The sequence below is a fragment of the Brachyistius frenatus genome, unplaced genomic scaffold (genome assembly GCF_029030835.1).
Source record: "Brachyistius frenatus isolate BFR_SWC_R1_liver_20210118 unplaced genomic scaffold, ASM2903083v1 Contig_116, whole genome shotgun sequence".
Classification (NCBI taxonomy): domain Eukaryota; kingdom Metazoa; phylum Chordata; class Actinopteri; family Embiotocidae; genus Brachyistius; species Brachyistius frenatus.
In genome coordinates this window covers 408,022-428,635 of record NW_027210715.1, presented here as the reverse complement: position 1 = coordinate 428,635, position 20,614 = coordinate 408,022, and the positions used below count along the sequence as shown (strand labels likewise).

The window sequence follows — 20,614 nt, the reverse complement described above, 5'->3', positions numbered from 1 at the left end:
AGGAGAGAGACCGCAACGTGTCCTGTCTGTCTGCACTCTCACAAGATAAGATAAGATGAGATAAGATAAGATAAGATAAGATAAGATAAGATAAGATAAGATAAGATAAGATAAGATAAGATAAGATAAGATAAGATAAGATAAGATAAGATAAGATAAGATAAGATAAGATAAGATAAGATAAGATAAGATAAGATAAGATAAGATAGGATAAGATAGGATAAGATAATAAGAAAAGATTGACTTTAATAATCCCACAGTGGGGAAATTCGGTCGTCACAAGCAAGAAAACCCCAAAAAGTGCACACAATATGAAAATATTTAACGATATAAGAAATAAGATTGATAAAAAAATTTAAAAAAATTAATAAATACACACACAGAGACTATATACACAAAGAAATAAAGTAAAATAAAATGAATTAACAATACATAGATAGTATAAAATGTCCAGTGCGATGAAATGAAATGAGATGAACAGTGCAATGATATTATAGGGTGGAGTTGGACAGTCTGACAGCCGTCGGAACAAACGATCTGTGGTAGCGCTCCTTCCTGCACTGAGAGTGCAGCAGTCTGCTATTGAAGGAGCTGCTTAAAGCTCCTACAGTCTCATGGAGGGGGTGAGGTGTTGTCCATGATTGATGTCAGCTTGGCTAACATCCTCCTCTCACCCACCTCCAATCCAGAGGACAGTCCAGGACAGAGCTGGCCCTTTTGACCAGCTTCTTCATTGTCCTCCTGTCCCTCTATGGGCCTGTACAGCCCCAGCAGACCACTGCATAAAAGATGGCCGACGCCACCACAGTGTCGTAGAATGTGCTCAGCGGACTCCTGCACACTCTGAAGGACCTCAGTCTTCTCAGGAGATGGAGTCGAATCTGGCCCTTCTTGAAGAGGACAGCCGTGTTGTCCGACCAGTCCAGTTTATTGTTGAGGTGAATGCCCAAGAATTTATAAATGTTCACAATGTCAATGTCCAATGTCCCTACTGAGAGAAAAGGAAGCTCTACTCCAACAGGTGGAGGAGGTGAAGGCTGAGCTGCAAAGGGCCGAGGAGAAGAACCTCACAGAGCTCTCCAACAACCTGAAGTCAGAAGGGCAACACAACAAAGAACTCAGGAACCAGATTGAATATTTGACCGTCCAGCTCCACAAAGCAAAGACTTGGGCAGAGGAGCAGAGCGATCTGGTTGGCAAAGAGAGAGCCAAATGTTTCAACAAGCAGAAATTGAGGATCAACCTCAGCAAACAACTCGAAGAAACCAAGAAGCAGCTGATTCATGAGAGGAGACATGTGGAGGAGCTGAAGGCTGAGCTGCAAAGGGCCGAGGAACACCATGTCTCTCAGGAGAAGAGCCTCACAGAGCTCTCCAACAACCTGATGTCAGAAACGAAAGAAAACAAAGAACTCTGGGACCAGATTGAATACTTGACCGTCGAGCTCCACAAAGAAAAGACCTCGGCAAAGGAGCAACGCGATCTGTATCGCAACGAGAGAGCCAAGTATTTGGAGCAGCAGAGACTGAGGATCACATTTAGCAGAGAACTAGAAGAAACCCAGAGCCAGCTGGCTGATGAGAGGAAACGGGTGAAGCTGCGGGTGAAGCTGCTCATGAAATGAGGAAGGAGGTTGAAAACATGAGAGTTTTATATGAAGCTGAAAGAACAAAGAGTCACACCCCTCAACAGCAATTTGACACAGAAATGAGGTCTCACTCTGAAACTGTATCAGCGCACCAGCAGGAGATCCAGAGGCTGAAGGCTGAACGAGAAGGATTGAAGTACAGAACGGAGCAGCGCAGCCAACGGTTACGCAAAGAGAAAACCAAGAGTTTCAATGAGTGGACAGAGAAGATGAAACTGGGAAAACAGCTAGAAGAAACCAAAAGACAGAGTGACACCTTTCAGCACCTTCTTGAGACAGAAAGGAGGTCTCACTCTGAAACGTTATCAGAGCACCAGCAGGAGATCCAGAGGCTGAAGGCTGAACAAGATGCATTCAAGCAAGAAACGAAGCAGCAGATTCCACTCCTGCAAAGAAGACGCCGTAATCCTAACCGTTATCCCTAATCCCTAACCCAAGCAAATAAATAATAAAAACTATTATACTATATTATTTTGCCATTTTGCCTCATCACTTGTGACTGTACATTTCAAGCAGGTTCAATTTGGAATAACTTGGTTAAAAAGCAAGAAAAACTCCAAAGCTCTCTTCTTGCAAAATTTAAAAAGCCTTTATTCAGATGACAATTTCATGGTGAACATTGAAAAACAAGGACAATGCTTGTACATACTGCTTGTCCCTTTCTGTTTGCTGTGGCTCAAGTGGCCTCTCCCTGCTTGAGTTTGCAGTCAAGCAGGGTCGTTAAGGTAATGTGGCGGCATCTGTATGGGCCTCTACCAGAGCTACAAATACCAGCCTTGTTTCATCGTCCTTCTGTCTCTTCACATCTTCTGGTTTGATGCAGTTTACTTCATCTTTCACCTTCAACACTTGCATACACATTTCTCACCCATCCATGTGTTACATTCACCACTGATGCTACTCATCTTCACACCTCATGTTTCTTCTATAGTTTAACTTTGTTCATTTGAAATAAAACTCTCCATTGGCATTTCAACCCGTCCGGTCTCCCCTCCTCTTTTGTCACAAGCGTTGAGCCGGTTTGTGACAAGTGGGGGCTCGTCCGCTCGTCCAGTAGCCATTTGTTAAGAGTAAATGAATTTGAGTTTAATGTAGGCTTTTCTGGTGCCTTGGCCTGGATTAAATTGGTGTGCCTCTTTGACAGACAGTGGCTACCGTCTTCGTTTGTCTTCGTGAAATGTTTTGGATGAAGATGTCAGTAGAAAGCATGGTTTCTTGTTTGTTCACCATCTTTTTGGGGAGTGGGAAATGTCAGGTTATGTTCCTCTTTTGGGTAGTTTGTAGGAGAGTTTGGTAATTGGTCCCCTCTGTGTTGTTAGCTGTGTGTTTGTCTGGGTTTTTTTTGTGTTGTATTACTAAATATTTACCGTGTTAAATTTGTCTCTTTTTAAAAAAAAATTATTTTGGATTATGATTGAAGTCCACACTATTTTAGGCTTTTTATTAGTTATCCAATGTTTAGGATTATTAAAAATAGGAAAATCCTTATATAAGGCCCCACCTCTGTTTATTTAGTTATTCCTAGATTCTAAATGTTGTTAGACTAGCGTAAACATGCTCATCTTTGCTGTGAGTCTCTTGTGTAAACTAAAGAAGCAAAAGCAATCAATATAAATAATCTAGGTAATAATTTAATTTAGTCTTTGAACATTATGTAAATGCCGTGTGGGGACATCTTGTTTACCAATTAGTCTGTTATTTATGATGCATACGATTTATTTCTGCGACATTTATTTCCTGTATCATTATGTTTAATGCAATTTGTTGTAATTTGCCCTATTATCTGACACGTGCCATGCCATGCAGACCTACTCAATGTAATTGTGGTGAGATATGGGACAGCAGAAAGTATTTTGGGAACAACCTTGCTAACGGCTTTCAAATCTTTAAGATGAAACGAGTTTATTTCTTTGAATCTCAGTTTAACATGAGCAGTATTGGAGGGTTTCATGGAGAAGAGGAGGTTTCAGTGGTGCTACAGATACTGTTTGTACTGCTATCAGAAGGCTCAGCACCTTCTATAGCTGAATCCCACAGCTTGTCTGATTTTATAGGCAAAGTTGAATTGATATGCGAGGAGAATGGCACCGAATTGGTTTGCGAGGTGCTTTTTTTTAATTTTTTTTATTAAAAACTTGCAACCTGCTAATGGCTTATATTTTTCAAGACATCTTTTTAAAACTGCAGCACTGGAGTCTGAATTCTGAATTGACTTTTAGCTTAGGACCTTTAATAATCGAAAACTACGAAAATAAATAGCGCAAATACAAAAATAAAATCAATAAAACGCAAAAATAATAGAAAAGTACCAAAATAAATTGTGAAAATACAAAAATATCCAAATAAAACACGACAATAATGCGGATCAAAAACACGCAATAAAAAAATACGATTAAAAAGCAAAAAGTACGCAAATAAAATGTGAAAATACAAACAAAAAATATATATATATATATCCAAATAAAACGCAAAAATAATAGAAAAGTACCAAAATAAATTGTGAAAATACAAAAATATCCAAATAAAACACGACAATAATGCGGATCAAAAACACGCGATAAAATGTTAAAAAGCAAAAAGTACAAATAAAATGTGAAAATACAAAAAAATATATATATATATATATATATATATCCAAATAAAACGCAAAAATAATAGAAAAGTACCAAAATAAATTGTGAAAATACAAAAATATCCAAATAAAACACGACAATAATGCGGATCAAAAACACGCGATAAAAAAATACGATTAAAAAGCAAAAAGTACGCAAATAAAATGTGAAAATACAAAAATATATATATATATATATATATCCAAATAAAACGCAAAAATAATAGAAAAGTACCAAAATAAATTGTGATGTGAAAAACTCAGCCGTAAGACACACCCTAACTGTAGGGATCGGATATCTGTCTGATCAGTTATATAAACAGAACCTGAACTATGCGTACCTGCAATTTAATGATATTTAATGTTAATTATGTGTACTTTTAGATCTGTGGTTTTTAATGTTGTTGGTGAGCTGTTAATTCAGACCTTCATCATGATAAAGGACTGAATAGGACAAAACAAAAGTGATCATCAAATGCATACTAAATAAAAGTCACAAAAACGTTAAAAAAAATAATATGAGAATTGTACTTTTGTCACTCCACTCACTTCAGCAACTTCCTAGTGCACACTGAAAATATGTCAACTGTTCTTAGGTCTTTTTGATATAAATATTGAGTGTGACATGACACATTTTATACTCTTTGAATTGTAACATGAGCCTCTGAAAACAGTATAACGCCCTGTTCCCCTTCAGAGTGTAACTTCCTCTAGCAACGTGACAGATTCTCAAACCAAATCTTTGTGTGCTTTCGCTCGTGACGTTTCACCCACTGAAGCATGGGGAGCGTGGCGGAGAGGATTCTGTGGGTCTGGATTATCGTGGACTCGGCTGTGTGCTCCGTATCGCTGCCAGACATCAGCGATCGAAAGTTCGTTGATGAATGCGTGCAGGAACACAACAGAGCGCGGTCAGCTGTCAGCCCGACAGCGAGCAACATGCTGTCCATGGTATGCAGAAATGGCTCTCTGATTTATCATTCTTACGACTATAAGCAAGTGATATGAATGCAAACCACAAAATAATGTGAACCTCTAATGAAAATGGGCTTTTATCATTATCAAATACAACTAGATGTACCCAGACTTGGATTTACTTCAGGTTTTGAGAGATTTCTGCTTCTAACTTCACGTTATACACATCAAGTATAATGCAAAACTGTTCTGTGAAATAGGTTCATTTAAATGGAATTTCAGTGAACAGTAAGTTTGCATGTCGGGGTAGAGGAAATCCCACATTTTTGGGAAGTTTGGGACATAGATATGCCTCATTGAGCAGGGGTAAACGTCTTAAAAATGTAGATCTTGGAGGGACTGAGAAGCTGGATCCTTTAAAATGAAGAAAGCACCCTTTTGAGGGTGGATCAAAAAGAGTGTCTTCCTGTTACACATAACGAGAGTGCAGCACAGTGATGTGCACAGAGCAGGAGGAAGCAGTAGTCTTCATGTTTAAGTATTGCACGTCATATCGCTTGATCAACATCAGATTTGGTATGTGCACATATGGGATGACACCGTGGAGCTGAACGGAGCTCGCACATCACGTTTTGAGCCAAACTGAAGATGTCAGCAATGGAGACCCTTGCTCAGCGTCTGCTCAAGTTTCAGGTCCATGGTGAAAGCATGAACGCGCTCACACCAGCGGTCACACAGGTGCTGATGTTGATCAAGCGACGTACTTTGGGATACTCACTGATGAAAGTTACAGCTTCCTCCTGCTTCATGCACGTCGCAGTGCTGTGCTCTGTTCACCCACACCAGCAAGAGTCTGGGAACTGTTTGATGGCCCCTCGTAGGTCAGTAGGACGGCAGCAGCAAGTTCAATTCAACCTTTTCCCGTTCCATCAAAGAGCTAACACTCAGTGTTTGCTCCGGAAGCTTTTTTTTTTTTTTTTTTTTTTTTTTAATCTCCTCTTCAATAACTTTATTCAATCAAATAATGAATGTTTGCTATTAATTGTACAGTACAGATAGAAATTCTGTACAAAAATCTCTGAGCCAGTTGCCCTGACTGTGAAGACACACTGAATTTGACTGCGCCCCTCTGGTGTGACCAGTGCCACAGAAAACTCCCACCAACTTCTTCACAGAGCAGGCTGTGGATTATCCAGAGGAACCAGGGCACAACTCCAAACACCTTCATTTCAATGGTTTTATGCGAAACCAATTGTTTCCAATTTTTGCGTTGTTTTTAATCTGGGAAACCAACATGAGGGAGTCTGTGGCTTCATATTTTTCTGTATCTGCTTCATCCAGACTTGGGATGAGGGCTTGGCCATTACTGCGAGAGCGTGGGCACGGAAGTGTGTGTTTGAACACAACATCCACCTGAAGGATGTCCGCCGCGTGCACCCGACCTTCCCGTCTGTAGGGGAAAACATATGGGCAGGATCCCAAGCCTTCAGTGCAACGGCGGCCATAGAGCTCTGGGTGAACGAGGAACAGAACTACAACTACAGAAAGAACGCTTGCACACATGCCTGTGGCCACTACACGCAGGTATTACTGCTACTGATGGTTCTGTCTTTAAAAAAAAACACTGATGAAAAGAGGAACCTTGATACATGTTTTCTATTTGTTTCCTGTTGCACACTTTTTCCAGGTTGTGTGGGCGAGTAGCTACAAGGTTGGATGTGCTGTCCAGCTGTGCAAAGATGGTGTCAGTGGCCTCGGTACCAGTGAGATGGCTATTTTTGTGTGCAACTATGCCACCGCGTAAGAACACATAAATAAATAACTCCTACAACTCTGTTCACACTCGACATAAGGTGTCTCTGGGACACTTCCAGTCACACTCACTGCACATTTGATTTTAAACCTTGAAAATGTGTTTCTTGTTTTAAGGCCCCATTTTAAAGTTGATGACTGGTTGGGTTAAAGTCAAGGCACGGTTTCAGTCAGGGTTTAATTTAAGAAAGGGGAGGATGAGAAAATACAGGAAGTTGCCAAATTCATTACAGTGAATTCTGTTGAGAAGCTGAAATGGAAAAAAAAACAAAAAACAACAACGAATTGATTTGATCAAGTACAGATGATTGTGTCTTTATCCAAAGTTTGATAGATATCACAGAGATTGACTCAGTCCCACACACACTGTCCTGCTGCAATAAATACTCACCAGAGCATTATATGTACTGTTTTAACATGTTTGAGTGGGGGCTCAGTGCAACAGAAAGAGGAAGGAAATCAGAAAATATTCAGACATTGTTTTGCCTGTTTTTAAATTAAATAATGCCAGTGTTATCCTTTAAACTTAACCTTTTTGTCCCAAAGTGACCAATATGACAGATACAATTGGCAGTTAGGAGATAAGATGGTGGAGGCTTAAGGGCCTCAGAATAAACAAAACAAAAATGCTTCCTACCATAATGAAACATTGCTGATACTTCCTGTTGCAGTGGTAATATGAACGGTGCTCAGCCGTATGAATCTGCCGGGGCAGCCTGCTCTGGATGTAAAGGCACTTGTGTGGACAAGCTCTGCTGTAAGTATTCAGTCCATTACTAAACCCTTTGCCTACTTATTTATTTTTTTTAACCTGTTTTAATTTCAAGACCAGCTGATCACCACTAGCTTAAGGAAGCTGTGCATGGTGAAAAAGCTGCAGCTAAGTATCAGCATTGTTACTGCTCAAGAGGACCAAATACGAACATCACAGCCTAAAAAGGCCGACAATTCAATCCATTTTTTCATGTCTATTCGTTCCTTTGCAGGGAACCAAGAACGGGATTCAGAGAAAAGTAAGTGTGACGGCAATAAAGCCAGAAATTAATCAGTTTGGAGACTCGGGTGCAGTTTAGATCACTTTGTCCATGTCATCCTGGTTGATAGTGAGGTGAACAATTCCTTCCACTGCATAATAACATGACAGTTTTGTCATGTAAAACAGCAATAGAAACTACTTTTGTGTTTTCAGGCTATGACTGGACCCCTGACTGGGACACTGCTCCCTCCGGTGGCTCAAACTGTGCGCCGATTCTGGTCATCCGGCCCGTCGCCCTCCTCTTGACCTTCCTTGCAGCGTACGCAGTCCGCTACTTTTACCCTGATGTCTTCTGCTACGAGTAGAGCCGCTGTTTTCACCTGAACAACATGGACCTAAACAGATGAATGTGTTTTTGTGTTTAGAGACAGATTTTTAGTGCCAATTGTAAAATCTACATGCATATTTTAAAAACAGGCAAAATATGTCATTTCTTACGCTGCTTTCATCAATCACAAACTAACCGGTGTGTCACACGTGTGGTGTTACATTACATTTTCTTTCTTTACGAGTCATTTTTTGTTAACAGCTTTACACATTAAGATAGATTTAGCTATCACACAGAAAACTCTGACGGCAATGTCCACTGTGACCTTTATTTATCTGTACATTATGTTGAAGGAATATTATGCTCAATTTTAACCGACTGCATTTTCCAAAAATGTGACCATTGTGCCTCTGTGGGTTATTGTAACTTTACACAATGTGGCCGGCTGGGGAGTTTCCCAGGATGTAGCTCTGCGTGCAGTTAGTCAACGTGGATGTTTCAAGAGTGCAACTTTCAGGAACAGTTTTTGAAGGAATTAACAGAAATGTCATGTTCGGACCCCCCAGAGTTCCAGTAGCATAAAGGTATACATGCCAGGCTGAAAAATACCAGAATATTCCTTTAAAGCTGCATTAATTAGTATTTATATACAAACCAAAAGGTCATGTCTTCTGAAAGTTGTCGCTCACGGTACAAACTCAGGATTGTCACGACTCTGCGGTTACCATCAACTCTAGTTGAGCTCATTGTTTTGGCAACTGAACTGTTGTGGTTTCACTCTCACGCCTGTTTACAGACACAGCAGGTAACTGTTTTTAGTTAGAAAGCTTTGCATGCACAACAAGCCCGGTTCCAAGCAGCGGACCCAGTTAGCGGCGAGCCCGTCAACACGGCAGCCGGTGGAGACCGAACCAGAGCGACGATTGGTGCGATGACAGCTGTTCCCCAGGTGGACGGAAACGTTATGACTGCTAACGCTGCTTTGTGGAAGCAGGCAGCTTCACCGTATCAACCCTGAGAGATAATATGTCACGTGTTGCATTTACAGCTTGTTCTGCCTAAGTAAAATAATCATGCTATTTCAAGGTTGAAGAAAATGGACTTTTCTCTTACTGACTCAGCAAATTATATGAACCATTATCTCCCATGAATGTGAACTTTGTCCCTCTACAGTGATGCTGGCAAAACAGAAAAGGAATGAAAATATGCCTACAAATATATGATCCGAGCTGTTAAAAAAAAAACCCTCCTTTAATCTCACATTAATGTCAGAATTAGTGAGAAAACACAGAAGGAAAACATTCTGACACTTATAAATACTGTCCATACAAAATCTGGACACTAGACAGCAAATGTGGCCGACAGAAGGAAAAATCATTTCTGTTCATTTTCTGTAACGTACTTATTCTGCAGCCTTTTCAAACAGGAGAATACAAACAGGAATTCTTCATGACAGAAGCAAGTTCCTAAAAACATCAGAGTTTGTGATGGAATCTTTCGTTTTCACACGCACGCACAGTATGTCCTGTCCTCTGTGCGCCTACAGTCTTTAATCTGTCCAACAAATACCATGTGACATGGTCCACACTGCAGCACCACAGCGGGGCAGGTGTGTCTTAGCTTTTGCTTTTATTTTTGCTCTTCTTCTTCTTATTGTCGGTGGTGCTGCTGCTGCGAGGGGCTGCGATCACTGGTGGAGCCCCCAGCTTCTTGGTTTTGGCTTTTTTCACTTTGTCCTTGAGGGCTTCGATGTCCAGCTTCCCTTCTGTGGGGGCTGTGACACAAATGGAAACATGAGGCAGAGGTTGGTTATTCCATTTCACTGCACAGTTTCAGACATATGTGCTCTCGGATTAATGATCGTTTTATTTCTACCTTTAGTCGCCTTCTTCATGAAAGGCTTCTCTTTAGGAGGTATGAAAGCTTTGTTGCGCTCTTCCTGCTTCTTGGTCAGCGCTTCTGCTTGTTTGACCTGGAAAAAAAAAACAGGAACGAGAACCACATGAGCTGTTTATCATTATCATGAAACCCCTTACTGAATACTTCAGCGTTAGTTACTGCACAAGTTTGCAAAGCTGTTTAAGGAAGTTATTGGAATTATATTATAATCAACGACCTGCTTTTCAATTTCAACTGTAACTAAGCAACAGAAGGAAAGATAATAAAACGTGTGCTCGGCTGCGCCGGCGACGGTCGAACCTTGTGATGTCACTCATGAGAACAGGCACTGCAGCCTGGCGGGAGGAGATGAATCCACTCACCTTGATTTCCTCCATCTTCTTCCTCCGTTTCACACTGTCACGCAGGAAGAACTCTCCTGTGGCCAGCTCCTGATCAACCTGCAAACAAAGCACACGCAGTTCAAATCAGCCTGAAGATACATTTGTTTTAATAATCTAAAACATGCAGTTTAGTCTCAATGACCGGGTTAAAGAAATATGCGGAGCTTTCTTTTAGGTTCTTCTGCTGACAGTTTGTGGTTATGCTGAAACAACTCCTGACCTTGCTCTCCGGCGGTGCGGGAGGGAACGGCGTGTACGCCTTCTTCACGCTCTTCTTCCTGGGCTCCTTGCGCTTGGCCAGGTTCTTGTGGCGGAACTTGGGCAGGAAGCGCTCCCAGCTCTGCAGCCGCAGGTCGGGGTCTTTGGACAGCTCCTGCTTGATCATCAGTGTCTGAGGGGGAGTGGAGACAGGTGGAGGAGGGACAGTTTACTCAGACAGCGGGATTCAACGCGAGTTACAGAGACAAGAGAAGTCAAACTTTAGCTGCAAATTTAATTCACTGACAGGCCTCGAAAACAAGAATGTCCGGTCCGATGAGGCGGCTCCACCTTTGTTCGTCTGGATTGTGAGGAAGATGGAGTAAACCGGTCCCAGGTGACCTGAGGGGTCTGGATGCTTCGTAACGCAAGTAAATCAGGGATGTATTTAGGTCCAACGTCTTCTAGTGCTTGTTAGTGATTTACAGACGAGTAAAATAATCTTCAAATCTATCCTTCGATAAGAGGCCTGTGCGGTGATTTAAGATGTGACGTCTCGGTGTCAACTGGATGAACTGCAGCTGTCTGCTTGATGTTTATTATTAAGGTCTGTGAAGACGTCATAATAATAATAATCAATAACAATCTATCCTGCTGAAAATAAATACACACTAGTTTTTCTGCAGCTTGTTTTAACAAATCCATCGGTTCTGCTTTTAAGGAGGCTGTAGGATGATTTTGTTATTGTCTTTAAGTGGCTGTTCAAATATCGGTCCGAGTCTGTAACTACACCAAGTTATTGATTTGTAGAGTTTAGTGACAGAGACTCCAGTTGGATGGTAAATGGTCTTCACTTGTATCGAGCTTTATCACCTCGGCGGTTTCTTAACTTTAAATCTTTCATCTTTGTGACCGAAACTGAAATGTTCAGTTTCTTCGGTGTTCAGTTGTTGTGGCGCATCCACTCACGGACTTGTTCCGTTTGCACTTCCTATTCAAATGTAAGGGACTGCAGTCACATCATGAACAATCAGTATCATTCTTTGAGCTGAAACTATTTGCGAGATCTTTGACAGGAAGTGAAAGTGGTGCTGGTGTGGGTGTAAAAGCCCGGGGGAATACAGCTGTTGTCTGTGCAGCTGTTTCCATACCTCATCATCATTTTAAGAAGACACAGTGATGATGTTAGCTCACGAAGACTCGGCTCTTCACTGGATAAAGTTGATCTTTGTCGACGGTTGCACGAATGCAGTAGATTCGAATCACATTTCCGACCGGACGGAGAACAGCTGGCGTTGAAACAGCGAGGACTGACGAGGGTGGGCGTCTGTCATAAATACAACAACCGGCTGATGTTACGCAGAGGAGCAGTTTGTTTGTCCTGATTGTCTGAGTGGAAGAAGAGGTGCCGCGTGGGTGAACCTCAAGCTCGTTGCGTAAAGTAGTCGAGAGGAGCAGCGTGTTGCTGCGGCAACGATCCAAACCGTGAAACAGGTGGCGAGAGTGTAAACGGCTCTGCGGAGTTTCTGTTCCCGTTTCATGCCCTCAGCTCCAGGTTGAGCCAACCGTGGCGTTCAAACCCAGAGAGATTGTTTTCAGTCAGGAGATCGAGAACAAGGATGGAAAAGATCTTCATCGGGCATGAACGCGGGCTGCCTGAACGCCTCGGTCTGGTCCGAGCTGTTGTTTTGGTTCAGGTGTCGATCGGCAGCTGGAACGTACCTTGATGTTGTAGATGGGGTGGATGTTCTTCATCGTGTCCATCACCACTTTACGCACCTGAACAACAGAGACAAGGAACTCAATTTAAATGCTGCAATATCTGCTTTTATTTGTGTAAAATGTTCTGATTTCAGTATTGAAGTTCAAGATGTGATCAATAATATATATATTTTTTTTTTAAATGGGAATGACCCTGTTAATAGAACCCCAAAGAATTCAGTATTAAAAATATGAAAAAATCATCATGAAATAATTCATGGAATTGTGTAGAATAAATAAATGAATAAAAAAAAACTGAAATACCCCCAATCAAAACCTATTTGTAGTTCATTTTATAGATCATTTGAATGTCCCTTTTATCACAATGATGTCATCAACAAGACCGGTGCTAAATTTGGCCTGCTAGTTCCTGTTAGCCAGAACAACAATAATGTAGAAGTAATTCTGAATCAACCAACAAGTGACTGCAGCTGTAAAAAAAAAAAAAAAAAAAAAAACAGTACACAAACGCAGGAAGTAAACTTCAGGAGCTTTTAGAAGTTCAAATAAAGTTGTTCCTGCTTCCTACCTATCCAGCTAACAAGCTCAGAGTATGACTCAGCATTAAAGCTAAGAGACGGTGTCAGCAGCTCGCCACTGGCGAGTGGACAACACCACCTGGCATTAACGCGCGTCTTCACGGGTGTGAACGTGAAGACGCGTTCTATTCACCGCCAGACTCCCGTGAGCAGGAGGAGGCCCCGCGACGCTCTCACCTCCTTCAGGCCGTTGTGGGGCCCCAGAGCCGACACCGTGTTGCCCTGCACCATCACGTAGCAGTTCGTCAGCAACTCTAACGCCTGCAGAGGAGAGACAGGAGGGGACACCAAAATCAAGAAACACCCCGTTTACAGAGACGTAAAGAGACTCTCACACTCTGATACTGTGGCTCATTAGACATAATGCTGCCACCTAGTGACATTCATCCCAAAATCAATGAGCGTACCGACTAAGCACAACACTGAGGCTGTGATAGCACGGCAGCTAACTCGGCTAAAAAGATTCACAGTTTGGAAAGAATTCTAAAAGTATTTTGACTTGTTAGGAACCGTTTTCTACACTCAGAAACAAACACGCGCTTCTGGTATCTGGTTAATATCCGGAGAGATCAGCAGGCATCTTTAATGGGTCACTATCGGGGGTTTTCAGCATCGAACAGAACTTAGAATTAGTCCTCGCTGCCGTCTGCAGGTTCAACGATGTTTCAGCCTGATTTTCTGAAGTTTCGGGTCGACGTCTGCTCTTTAATAATGTCAATCTGGTCGTTTGTTGCAATTATATTTTGTAACGAGCCGAGTCATTCACCTGAACGTCTGCTGCGCTCCGTGTGTGTGTGTGTGTGTGTGTGTGTGTGTGTGTGTGTGTGTGTGTGTGTGTGTGTGTGTGTGTGTGTGTGTGTGTGTGTGTGTGAAGCGGGGAGGAGCCGCCCGGTGTGAAACACACAGAGAGGACAGAGGAGGAACGGAGGAAATGCTGACATGGTTAGAATCTGCAGACTTCAGGTTTGGCTTCGTGTCCTCTAAGCAAACCGGTGTAAACGAGCAGAACACTCCAGACTGCACAGACGCTTCTCAGACAACTAAATCCCAAAGATGCGTGACAGCATGGAGGACGTGCTGTTGTCTGGGAGACGACCGCAGGTATGAAAATGTATTGGATGAAAGCTGGACTCACTTTTAGGGTGGAGCCTTTTGGGCCAATCAGCCGCTGCCTTCGCTTCACGAACCGCTCTCTGTTCCTCACCAGAGTCCCGACTTTGATGATGTCGCAGGCGATGTCATCCTGTAATATCCGCACCGCCTGGAAGCAGCACCATGAACGGGGGAGGGGGAAGGGGGCACACGACATCATCAAAAATCTGCATCATTCTTGATATTTGGTGACACGAGTATCAACCGAGAGTTCTTTAAAAACTAAAATCTGCTGCTGTTTGTGGTGCAAAATCTGTGCGTTAAAGACAGGAGCTCATCACCTGTTCAAACGGGACGCTCCTCGCCAGCAGCTTAATCAGATCTCTGGCTCTCACAACGGCGTACGGGTCGAACGTCTTCTTGGTGGTGCAGACCGTCATGCTGCCCTCGATCAGGTCCAGAGAGACTTTGATGTGCTGCCGGAAACAAGAATCCACACGAGACTGGAATTACTACCTGAAACACAGCGGACGGGTCTGCGCTTCTGCCCGACGTGGACCGAGTGTCGGCATAATGTGGTCCAGCTGAAGAGGTCTGGATTAAAACATATTTATAACAGTACTATTATCACAAGATTAAACGGTACGAGTCTTATTTAACTTTAGGTGTTGAAACTGTAACGACAAATAGGTCAACACTGGCACACGTGAGGTTGTTGGAGAAATACAAGTCAGTTAACGGTTACTTTTGATGGCTAACCCATGTTCGTATTTAGTCTGTGTGGTTGCAGGTTTATACCGGAGTACCGACACAAGGACTTCGAGCTCGTCGGAAACTTTCCATCTCTGCATGTTTCTGGATGTCACGACAGATTGCTCACGTTTCAGACCGCGCATGCAAACAATTGTCTGCTTCGACAGCAGCGAAGAGTTACGGCACTCTTGTACATAATATTGTCTCCGCCTCGGTCACTCTGAGTAGCCGGGTCTCCGTCTGTCCGTCCGGCTGCACTGTGCTGCAGCGGCGACAGACAGACACGGATCTCACGTCGTCCTCTAACACAGATTTAAAAAATAAATTCAAAACACGAAATGGGTCGCCAAATATACAAGTACATGTAGGGGAAACACTGAGCCGTGCTGGTGAGTGGGCGACACGACGCTGCCGTCTTTAAAACGCCTGTTCATGGATTCATTTGTTTTTCCCTCAAATATCTTGGTTACAACCAGATTGAGCCAGCTGAGCAGCGTTGTGTTCCCACGTGTGGTATTTATTCAGCTGGAGAAATCCGAGCATCTCCAGAAAGCATTAAAAGGGACTTGAAGTCGTTGCTCAGGGTCGGCCTACTTCCTGGAGAAGTAAACGTTGCATATCGCTGAACAACTGACTGCAGAGCACCAAAACTCAAACACCTGCCAGGTCATCTTTAACAAGATGGTCACAATCACAACTCCAGCACGCTTCCGTTGCTTTCATATATATATGGATGTTAAAGTCGCAATATTTTACCAACCTTTTGTATGCAAATCTATTCTGTGCAACACAACTGATTTCCATTCCCAGAGCTCAGCTCCTTGGTCATCCTGACTTACCGCCTCCCCTAAAGCCTTCTCCACCAGCGGCCAGCACTCCCGCAGGTACGCCTCCCGGTACTTGGGGAAGAGGGTGGCGAAGCTGCTGACCTCCAGCAGACCGCGGGGGTTGTCGTCGTTGGTGAAGGAGGGCTCCTTCCATCCATCGGGGACAGTCAGGAGTTCAGATTCATCCTCTGGAGGTCACAAAGTCCTCAGAATCACGTGGACACGGAAACCAAAGCGCGCTTCGAGCAGCTCAGGTGTTCACGGAGGAAACCGGAGGAACACAGCTGGATGCATTTAAATCTTTCAAGGGAACCTGAGGAGTAACACGCTGCAGATCCGTACAGACCTGAGGAGCAGCACGCTGCAGATCCGTACAGACCTGAGGAGTAACACGCTGCAGATCCGTACAGACCTGAGGAGCAGCACGCTGCAGATCCGTACAGACCTGAGGAGCAGCACGCTGCAGATCCGTACAGACCTGAGGAGCAGCACGCTGCAGATCCGTACAGACCTGAGGAGTAACACGCTGCAGATCCGTACAGACCTGAGGAGCAGCACGCTGCAGATCCGTACAGACCTGAGGAGCAACACGCTGCAGATCCGTACAGACCTGACGGCCTTTGGACAAACGAGCAGCGCGTCTACAAAGTCTGAACACAGCGAAACAAACGGGCAGGTTTCTCGAAAGCAATTTCGTGATAAGTTTTCAGGAAAATGTATATAAATGTCCACGTTTTTTTTCTTAACGTAAACTCAAAAAAAAAATAAAGTTTATTTAGCAAAACGATCACGTGTTTACGACACGAGCGCTCTCACGCGCGGCTCGCTGCTGAAAAGCCAACAGGCCGAAGACGAGATTCAAATCCGCTCGTCTTCTTACTGACTGGGGAACTGGGTGTCCCGTTAACTGTTTTCGGCTCGAAACTTACCTTGGTTTTTAGTTTTCGTCATTTTTCCCCCCGTTTCGTCTGCTCTCACGCCGTCTCCAGTCGTGGAAGACGCCATTGTTGACCAGGAGCGGAAGTGACGTACAGATTTTCTTCTTTGGCGTTAATGGCGGTTTGCAAACCGACTTCAAAGCTGCACACTGCCACCAAGTGTATCAGAGTTTTAACTTTTAAGGAGAAACGTAAATGAAAAACGTTTGGATGTTAATTTATATAGTTTAGAGTCACCCCAAAGTTCGATAAGAAAATGGTTGTAAATTGAATTCTTTCCTTTACATCGTTTTGATGTGCTACATGAGCCTATAATTCATAACTTTACAGTCCTGATATTGTGCCTGAGAAATGGTCCAGCAGTGTTTATTCATTTCACCTCATTATCATTGATAATTATTACAAATAAATCACAATTATCTCCATTTAATTATTACCTGTAGTGGAATCTGCACAATCTTGTTTTGTAAGTTTCAAATTGTTCTGAGCTTGTTCCCGTGTCAAGTTTTCTTGTTCACCTTTTATGTTTAATACGAGTGCTTCTGCATTAAACTTCTGAAAGTCATCGCATGAAAGAATTCTGTCATTTCTGCCTTGCTCTGTCGTGAATAGGTGTCTTCACCACTGACACAGGCTTCATACTCTCACAGACGGTGGTCCAAACGCTTTATTGCAGCCGTAGCTGTTCATAGTACGTCATGACGGCTTTGGTTGCGCTCACTGAGAGCACAGTTAGTAGCAAAAAGCCGATTGATCCGGCTACAATGGAGATCATTGTCACGTGCTCAGCCCCTGCAAAGAGATGGGCACAAGTCATTTTTACCATCACTGTAATCACAGTGCACACAGTAAACACCTGGAACTGAACTGTACCGTCGGTTACAACTGTATAAGAGATCAGTGTACCAAGAAATGCTATCCTTACTATTTGAAACATACTGATCAGAACATTCAATAATCAAAATATGATGTGCAGCGTTAGCTGAGAGAAATTCAACACTAATGATGCAGTTCCTCTTTTAAAGTCCATTTTAGACTAATTCCATTCTGTTGACATGAACTCACAGTACGACGGTCGCAATGACTTCGCGCTCATGTTGACCAGCAGAGGTCCAGCAGACACAACAGCAGCTCGTTTCTGCTTTCTGTCCATCTGGCTTTCTGACCTCTTGTTGCGCTGCTGGCTGTTGCAATTCTGTAGCAAAAATAAGGGTCAAACAAGAAATAAGGAATTTGGAATATTTTTCATAAAGCGTGGACAGGTTGGGCAAGTATGAACTTAATCACAAGGCAGCCTGTCAGTTTAACCAGGATCCTTTAAAAACTCCTCTAGTTGCATGGCAAGATCTGAGTCAGCATAACAGCTTAGGCTGATAAAACAAGCAATAATAGAGAAATAAAACAAATCAACTTTGACACCAGCCATGTGTCTTTGCTGAGCAAAAGACTGCAACTTTGGTGCAAAAAGTCTCGTGCAAAACCAAAGAAAATGAAACGTATGGATGAAAATGAATCTTTACAACAGGTCAACTTCACAAGATGTCAGTGTGAGATCTTGAAATAATCAGATAGAGAATTTGAGGTTTAACATGCAGTCTGTATGTGCATAATGACATCTGATCTATGAGCCATCGCACAGTGAAAAAAAAAACGTTTTCTTGGTGTAATGACTTGGTCTTCAGGATCCGATCTCAGTGTGCCAATAAGTTCAGTCATCCTGGATGACTGGCTTGTCAATAATCATGGTTTATCCCATGTAAACGGAAGCAGTGCTGCTCTCTGGGCTCTTTTTTTTTTTACCCCCTTGGTGAGCTAACTTTACTACCTGTAGATTTTGTTGCGCTTGTTGAGTTAGCAGGAGGACGTTGAGTTAACTGAGCTTTCAGACCGTTTTCTTCAGAATGCGGTCATGTTGTACAGACGGCATTTACACCTGCTGAGATCAGATCCCAGTCCAAATGTAGTCAGACTCGTATGATCACATTCAGAATTTATTTACACCTTGCATGAACATGCGTTTTCTCTTGTCCATATAAGTTACGTGGACCCAGATCACATGTTAACACCAGGTAAATGCATCCAGAATGCATTGTGATGCAACATGTAGGCGGTGGTGATATACTGAGGCAGAATCAAGCTAACGAGAACACTGATTAAAACCAGGTAAAAATGTAAAGCCTCCTGGATTCATGTAATTATCTGGACAAAATAAAGTCAGTTAAAGATCACGTATTAATACCAGTTAAAAATGTGGCCAATATGACAACTGCAAAACATTACAGAATGCATCTCAACCATGAAACGACTCCTCTGTCACCTTTGTGCAGTCCTCATCCTGTCCACATATGTTGGCCAGACAGTGAAAGTAGAGCTGTAACTCTTTGGGCATGTGGAACATTTGAATGGAAAATCTGGTTGTCTGTGCCAGACCGTTGGCAGAGAGCCAATGGAAGGTGTTGTCAACAGGACAGCTGGAGAAAAGAGGACAAACCAGAATTATCATCTTCAGCTGAGGCAGTTAAAATATCTTTTACACCTCAAAGCTACATTTGAGCTTCAGGTTTCCACCTTACAGAACACTCTTTCAGGGATCAGAGCTAAACCACACACGTCTTAAACCCCGTTTCCAAAAAAGCTGGGATGCTGTGTAAAATGGAAATAAAAAGAAAATGCAATGATTTGCATTCAGACTTGTGTACAGAGATTTCTCAAAATTCTCTGAATCTTTTCGTGATATTATGTAGAAATCCACAAATTCTTTACAATTTTACCTTAACAAATATTACATTTTTGTACTTTTAGCACAAGCATTATCTCAGTGATTAACATCTCACCATCTTCACTGCTAAGAGACTGCCTCTCTGAAATGATCGTTTTATACTCAATAATGTTACAGATCTGTTGCTAATTAACCTAATTAGTTGAGATATTCTATGAGGTGTTTTTTTTTTTTAACTTTATAAAAATGTTCCAGTCTTTTGTTGACCCTGTCCAAACTTTCTTAAAATGTGTTGCTGGCATCAAATTCAAAATGAGCATCTATTTTTTAATTAAACAATAAAAATGTTTAGTTTCAACACTTGATACGTTTTCTTTGGTCTATTTTCAATTTTATATGCGTGCATTCAAATCATTGCATTCTGTTTTTATTTACATTTTACACGGCGTACCAACTTATTTGGGAAATTCTATTTCCTTCTGTGACAGTAGAGATTATAAAACACACACTTATTTAAATGCAACATTCTTCCCCGCGGACTATGTGGAGCCCGTCAGAGCTTCTGGGCACAGAAGAAACAGGCTAAAGAGATTCAACTAAAGATGAAGTGCACAACTTGTGTTCCATCCATAGAATGTATAAGCATGTAGTCAGAACTGAGATAAAAAGATTCAGAGGGTCAGCTGCATTGACAGATACGTGAAACTGTTATCGGGCGATTCAACTGACGGGCTGTGCACACAGTGCTCAGTTCTCCGGCGTAACATTTTGAAACTACCTCTCCTGTAGCAGAACGCCCTGGACGGCGTCCTGTGGGTCGACGCTCTCAGTGGCCCAGCACGACTCCACCTGCAGGAGCACGTCGGAGGCAAAAGAGCGGTCGGTCTGCAGGGCCACCTGGAAGAACAGGGTGTCCTCGATCCCCAGGGTGACGGGGTCCCTGTATCTGTGGGTGAAGGATTCGTCTCTGTACAGGGTCATGGTCAAGCCCAGCTGCAGCGATGAGTTGAACTCCACCAAAGAAACGGAGGAGAGCCTACAGACGAAGAAACGGGGAACTGAAAACACAAATCTTACATGCTGCTCTGATGTACTTTGAGTTCGGCTAAATGTAGTAATAGAGATGTGTCTCACCACTCAATATCCACACTGACTTGAGCGTTGCGGATGTAATGTCGCGGGTAGACGCACTTCCAGACTACTTTTAAGTCCCTC

At 42.7% G+C, this 20,614-nt stretch overlaps 3 protein-coding genes across 3 annotated transcripts; 1 reads left to right on the top strand and 2 right to left on the bottom strand.

The window, feature by feature from the left end:
* Positions 1–5,039: 5,039 nt before the first annotated feature.
* glipr1a (GLI pathogenesis-related 1a) lies at positions 5,040–8,839 on the top strand. The gene is made up of 6 exons (XM_069713186.1): positions 5,040–5,210; positions 6,516–6,758; positions 6,862–6,974; positions 7,658–7,743; positions 7,973–7,999; positions 8,176–8,839. Exons 1-6 carry the CDS (start codon positions 5,040–5,042, stop codon positions 8,325–8,327), a joined length of 792 nt encoding a protein of 263 aa, XP_069569287.1. The 3' UTR covers positions 8,328–8,839.
* Positions 8,840–9,508: 669 nt separating this feature from the next.
* Positions 9,509–16,765, bottom strand: krr1 (KRR1 small subunit processome component homolog). The gene is made up of 10 exons (XM_069713185.1): positions 16,672–16,765; positions 15,755–15,930; positions 14,504–14,638; positions 14,206–14,331; positions 13,248–13,331; positions 12,493–12,549; positions 10,793–10,963; positions 10,552–10,629; positions 10,166–10,262; positions 9,509–10,064 (listed from the first exon to the last, which is right to left on the bottom strand). The coding sequence occupies exons 1-10, from the start codon at positions 16,745–16,747 to the stop codon at positions 9,907–9,909; spliced, it is 1,158 nt and encodes a 385-aa protein (XP_069569286.1). The 5' UTR covers positions 16,748–16,765; the 3' UTR covers positions 9,509–9,906.
* A 582-nt stretch (positions 16,766–17,347) lies between these two features.
* On the bottom strand, positions 17,348–20,409 carry LOC138629479 (pancreatic secretory granule membrane major glycoprotein GP2-like). Its single transcript, XM_069713207.1, has 4 exons — positions 20,178–20,409; positions 18,998–19,151; positions 17,746–17,875; positions 17,348–17,472 (listed from the first exon to the last, which is right to left on the bottom strand). Exons 1-4 carry the CDS (start codon positions 20,378–20,380, stop codon positions 17,348–17,350), a joined length of 612 nt encoding a protein of 203 aa, XP_069569308.1. The 5' UTR covers positions 20,381–20,409.
* Positions 20,410–20,614: the final 205 nt, after the last annotated feature.

Coding starts and splice junctions, on each gene's coding strand:
- glipr1a (XM_069713186.1), top strand. CDS start 5,040: ATGGGGAGCGTGGCGGAGAGGATTCTGTGGGTCTGGATTATCGTGGAC. Junction 5,211..6,515: donor CGAGCAACATGCTGTCCATG/GTATGCAGAAAT, acceptor TGCTTCATCCAG/ACTTGGGATGAGGGCTTGGC. Junction 6,759..6,861: donor CCTGTGGCCACTACACGCAG/GTATTACTGCTA, acceptor CACTTTTTCCAG/GTTGTGTGGGCGAGTAGCTA.
- krr1 (XM_069713185.1), bottom strand. CDS start 16,747: ATGGCGTCTTCCACGACTGGAGACGGCGTGAGAGCAGACGAAACGGGG. Junction 14,332..14,503: donor GGAGCGTCCCGTTTGAACAG/GTGATGAGCTCC, acceptor TGCTGCTTCCAG/GCGGTGCGGATATTACAGGA. Junction 10,964..12,492: donor ACCCCATCTACAACATCAAG/GTACGTTCCAGC, acceptor ACTCCCCCTCAG/ACACTGATGATCAAGCAGGA.
- LOC138629479 (XM_069713207.1), bottom strand. CDS start 20,380: ATGACCCTGTACAGAGACGAATCCTTCACCCACAGATACAGGGACCCC. Junction 17,876..18,997: donor AGGATGAGGACTGCACAAAG/GTGACAGAGGAG, acceptor TTTTTGCTACAG/AATTGCAACAGCCAGCAGCG. Junction 17,473..17,745: donor GTCATTGCGACCGTCGTACT/GTGAGTTCATGT, acceptor ATCTCTTTGCAG/GGGCTGAGCACGTGACAATG.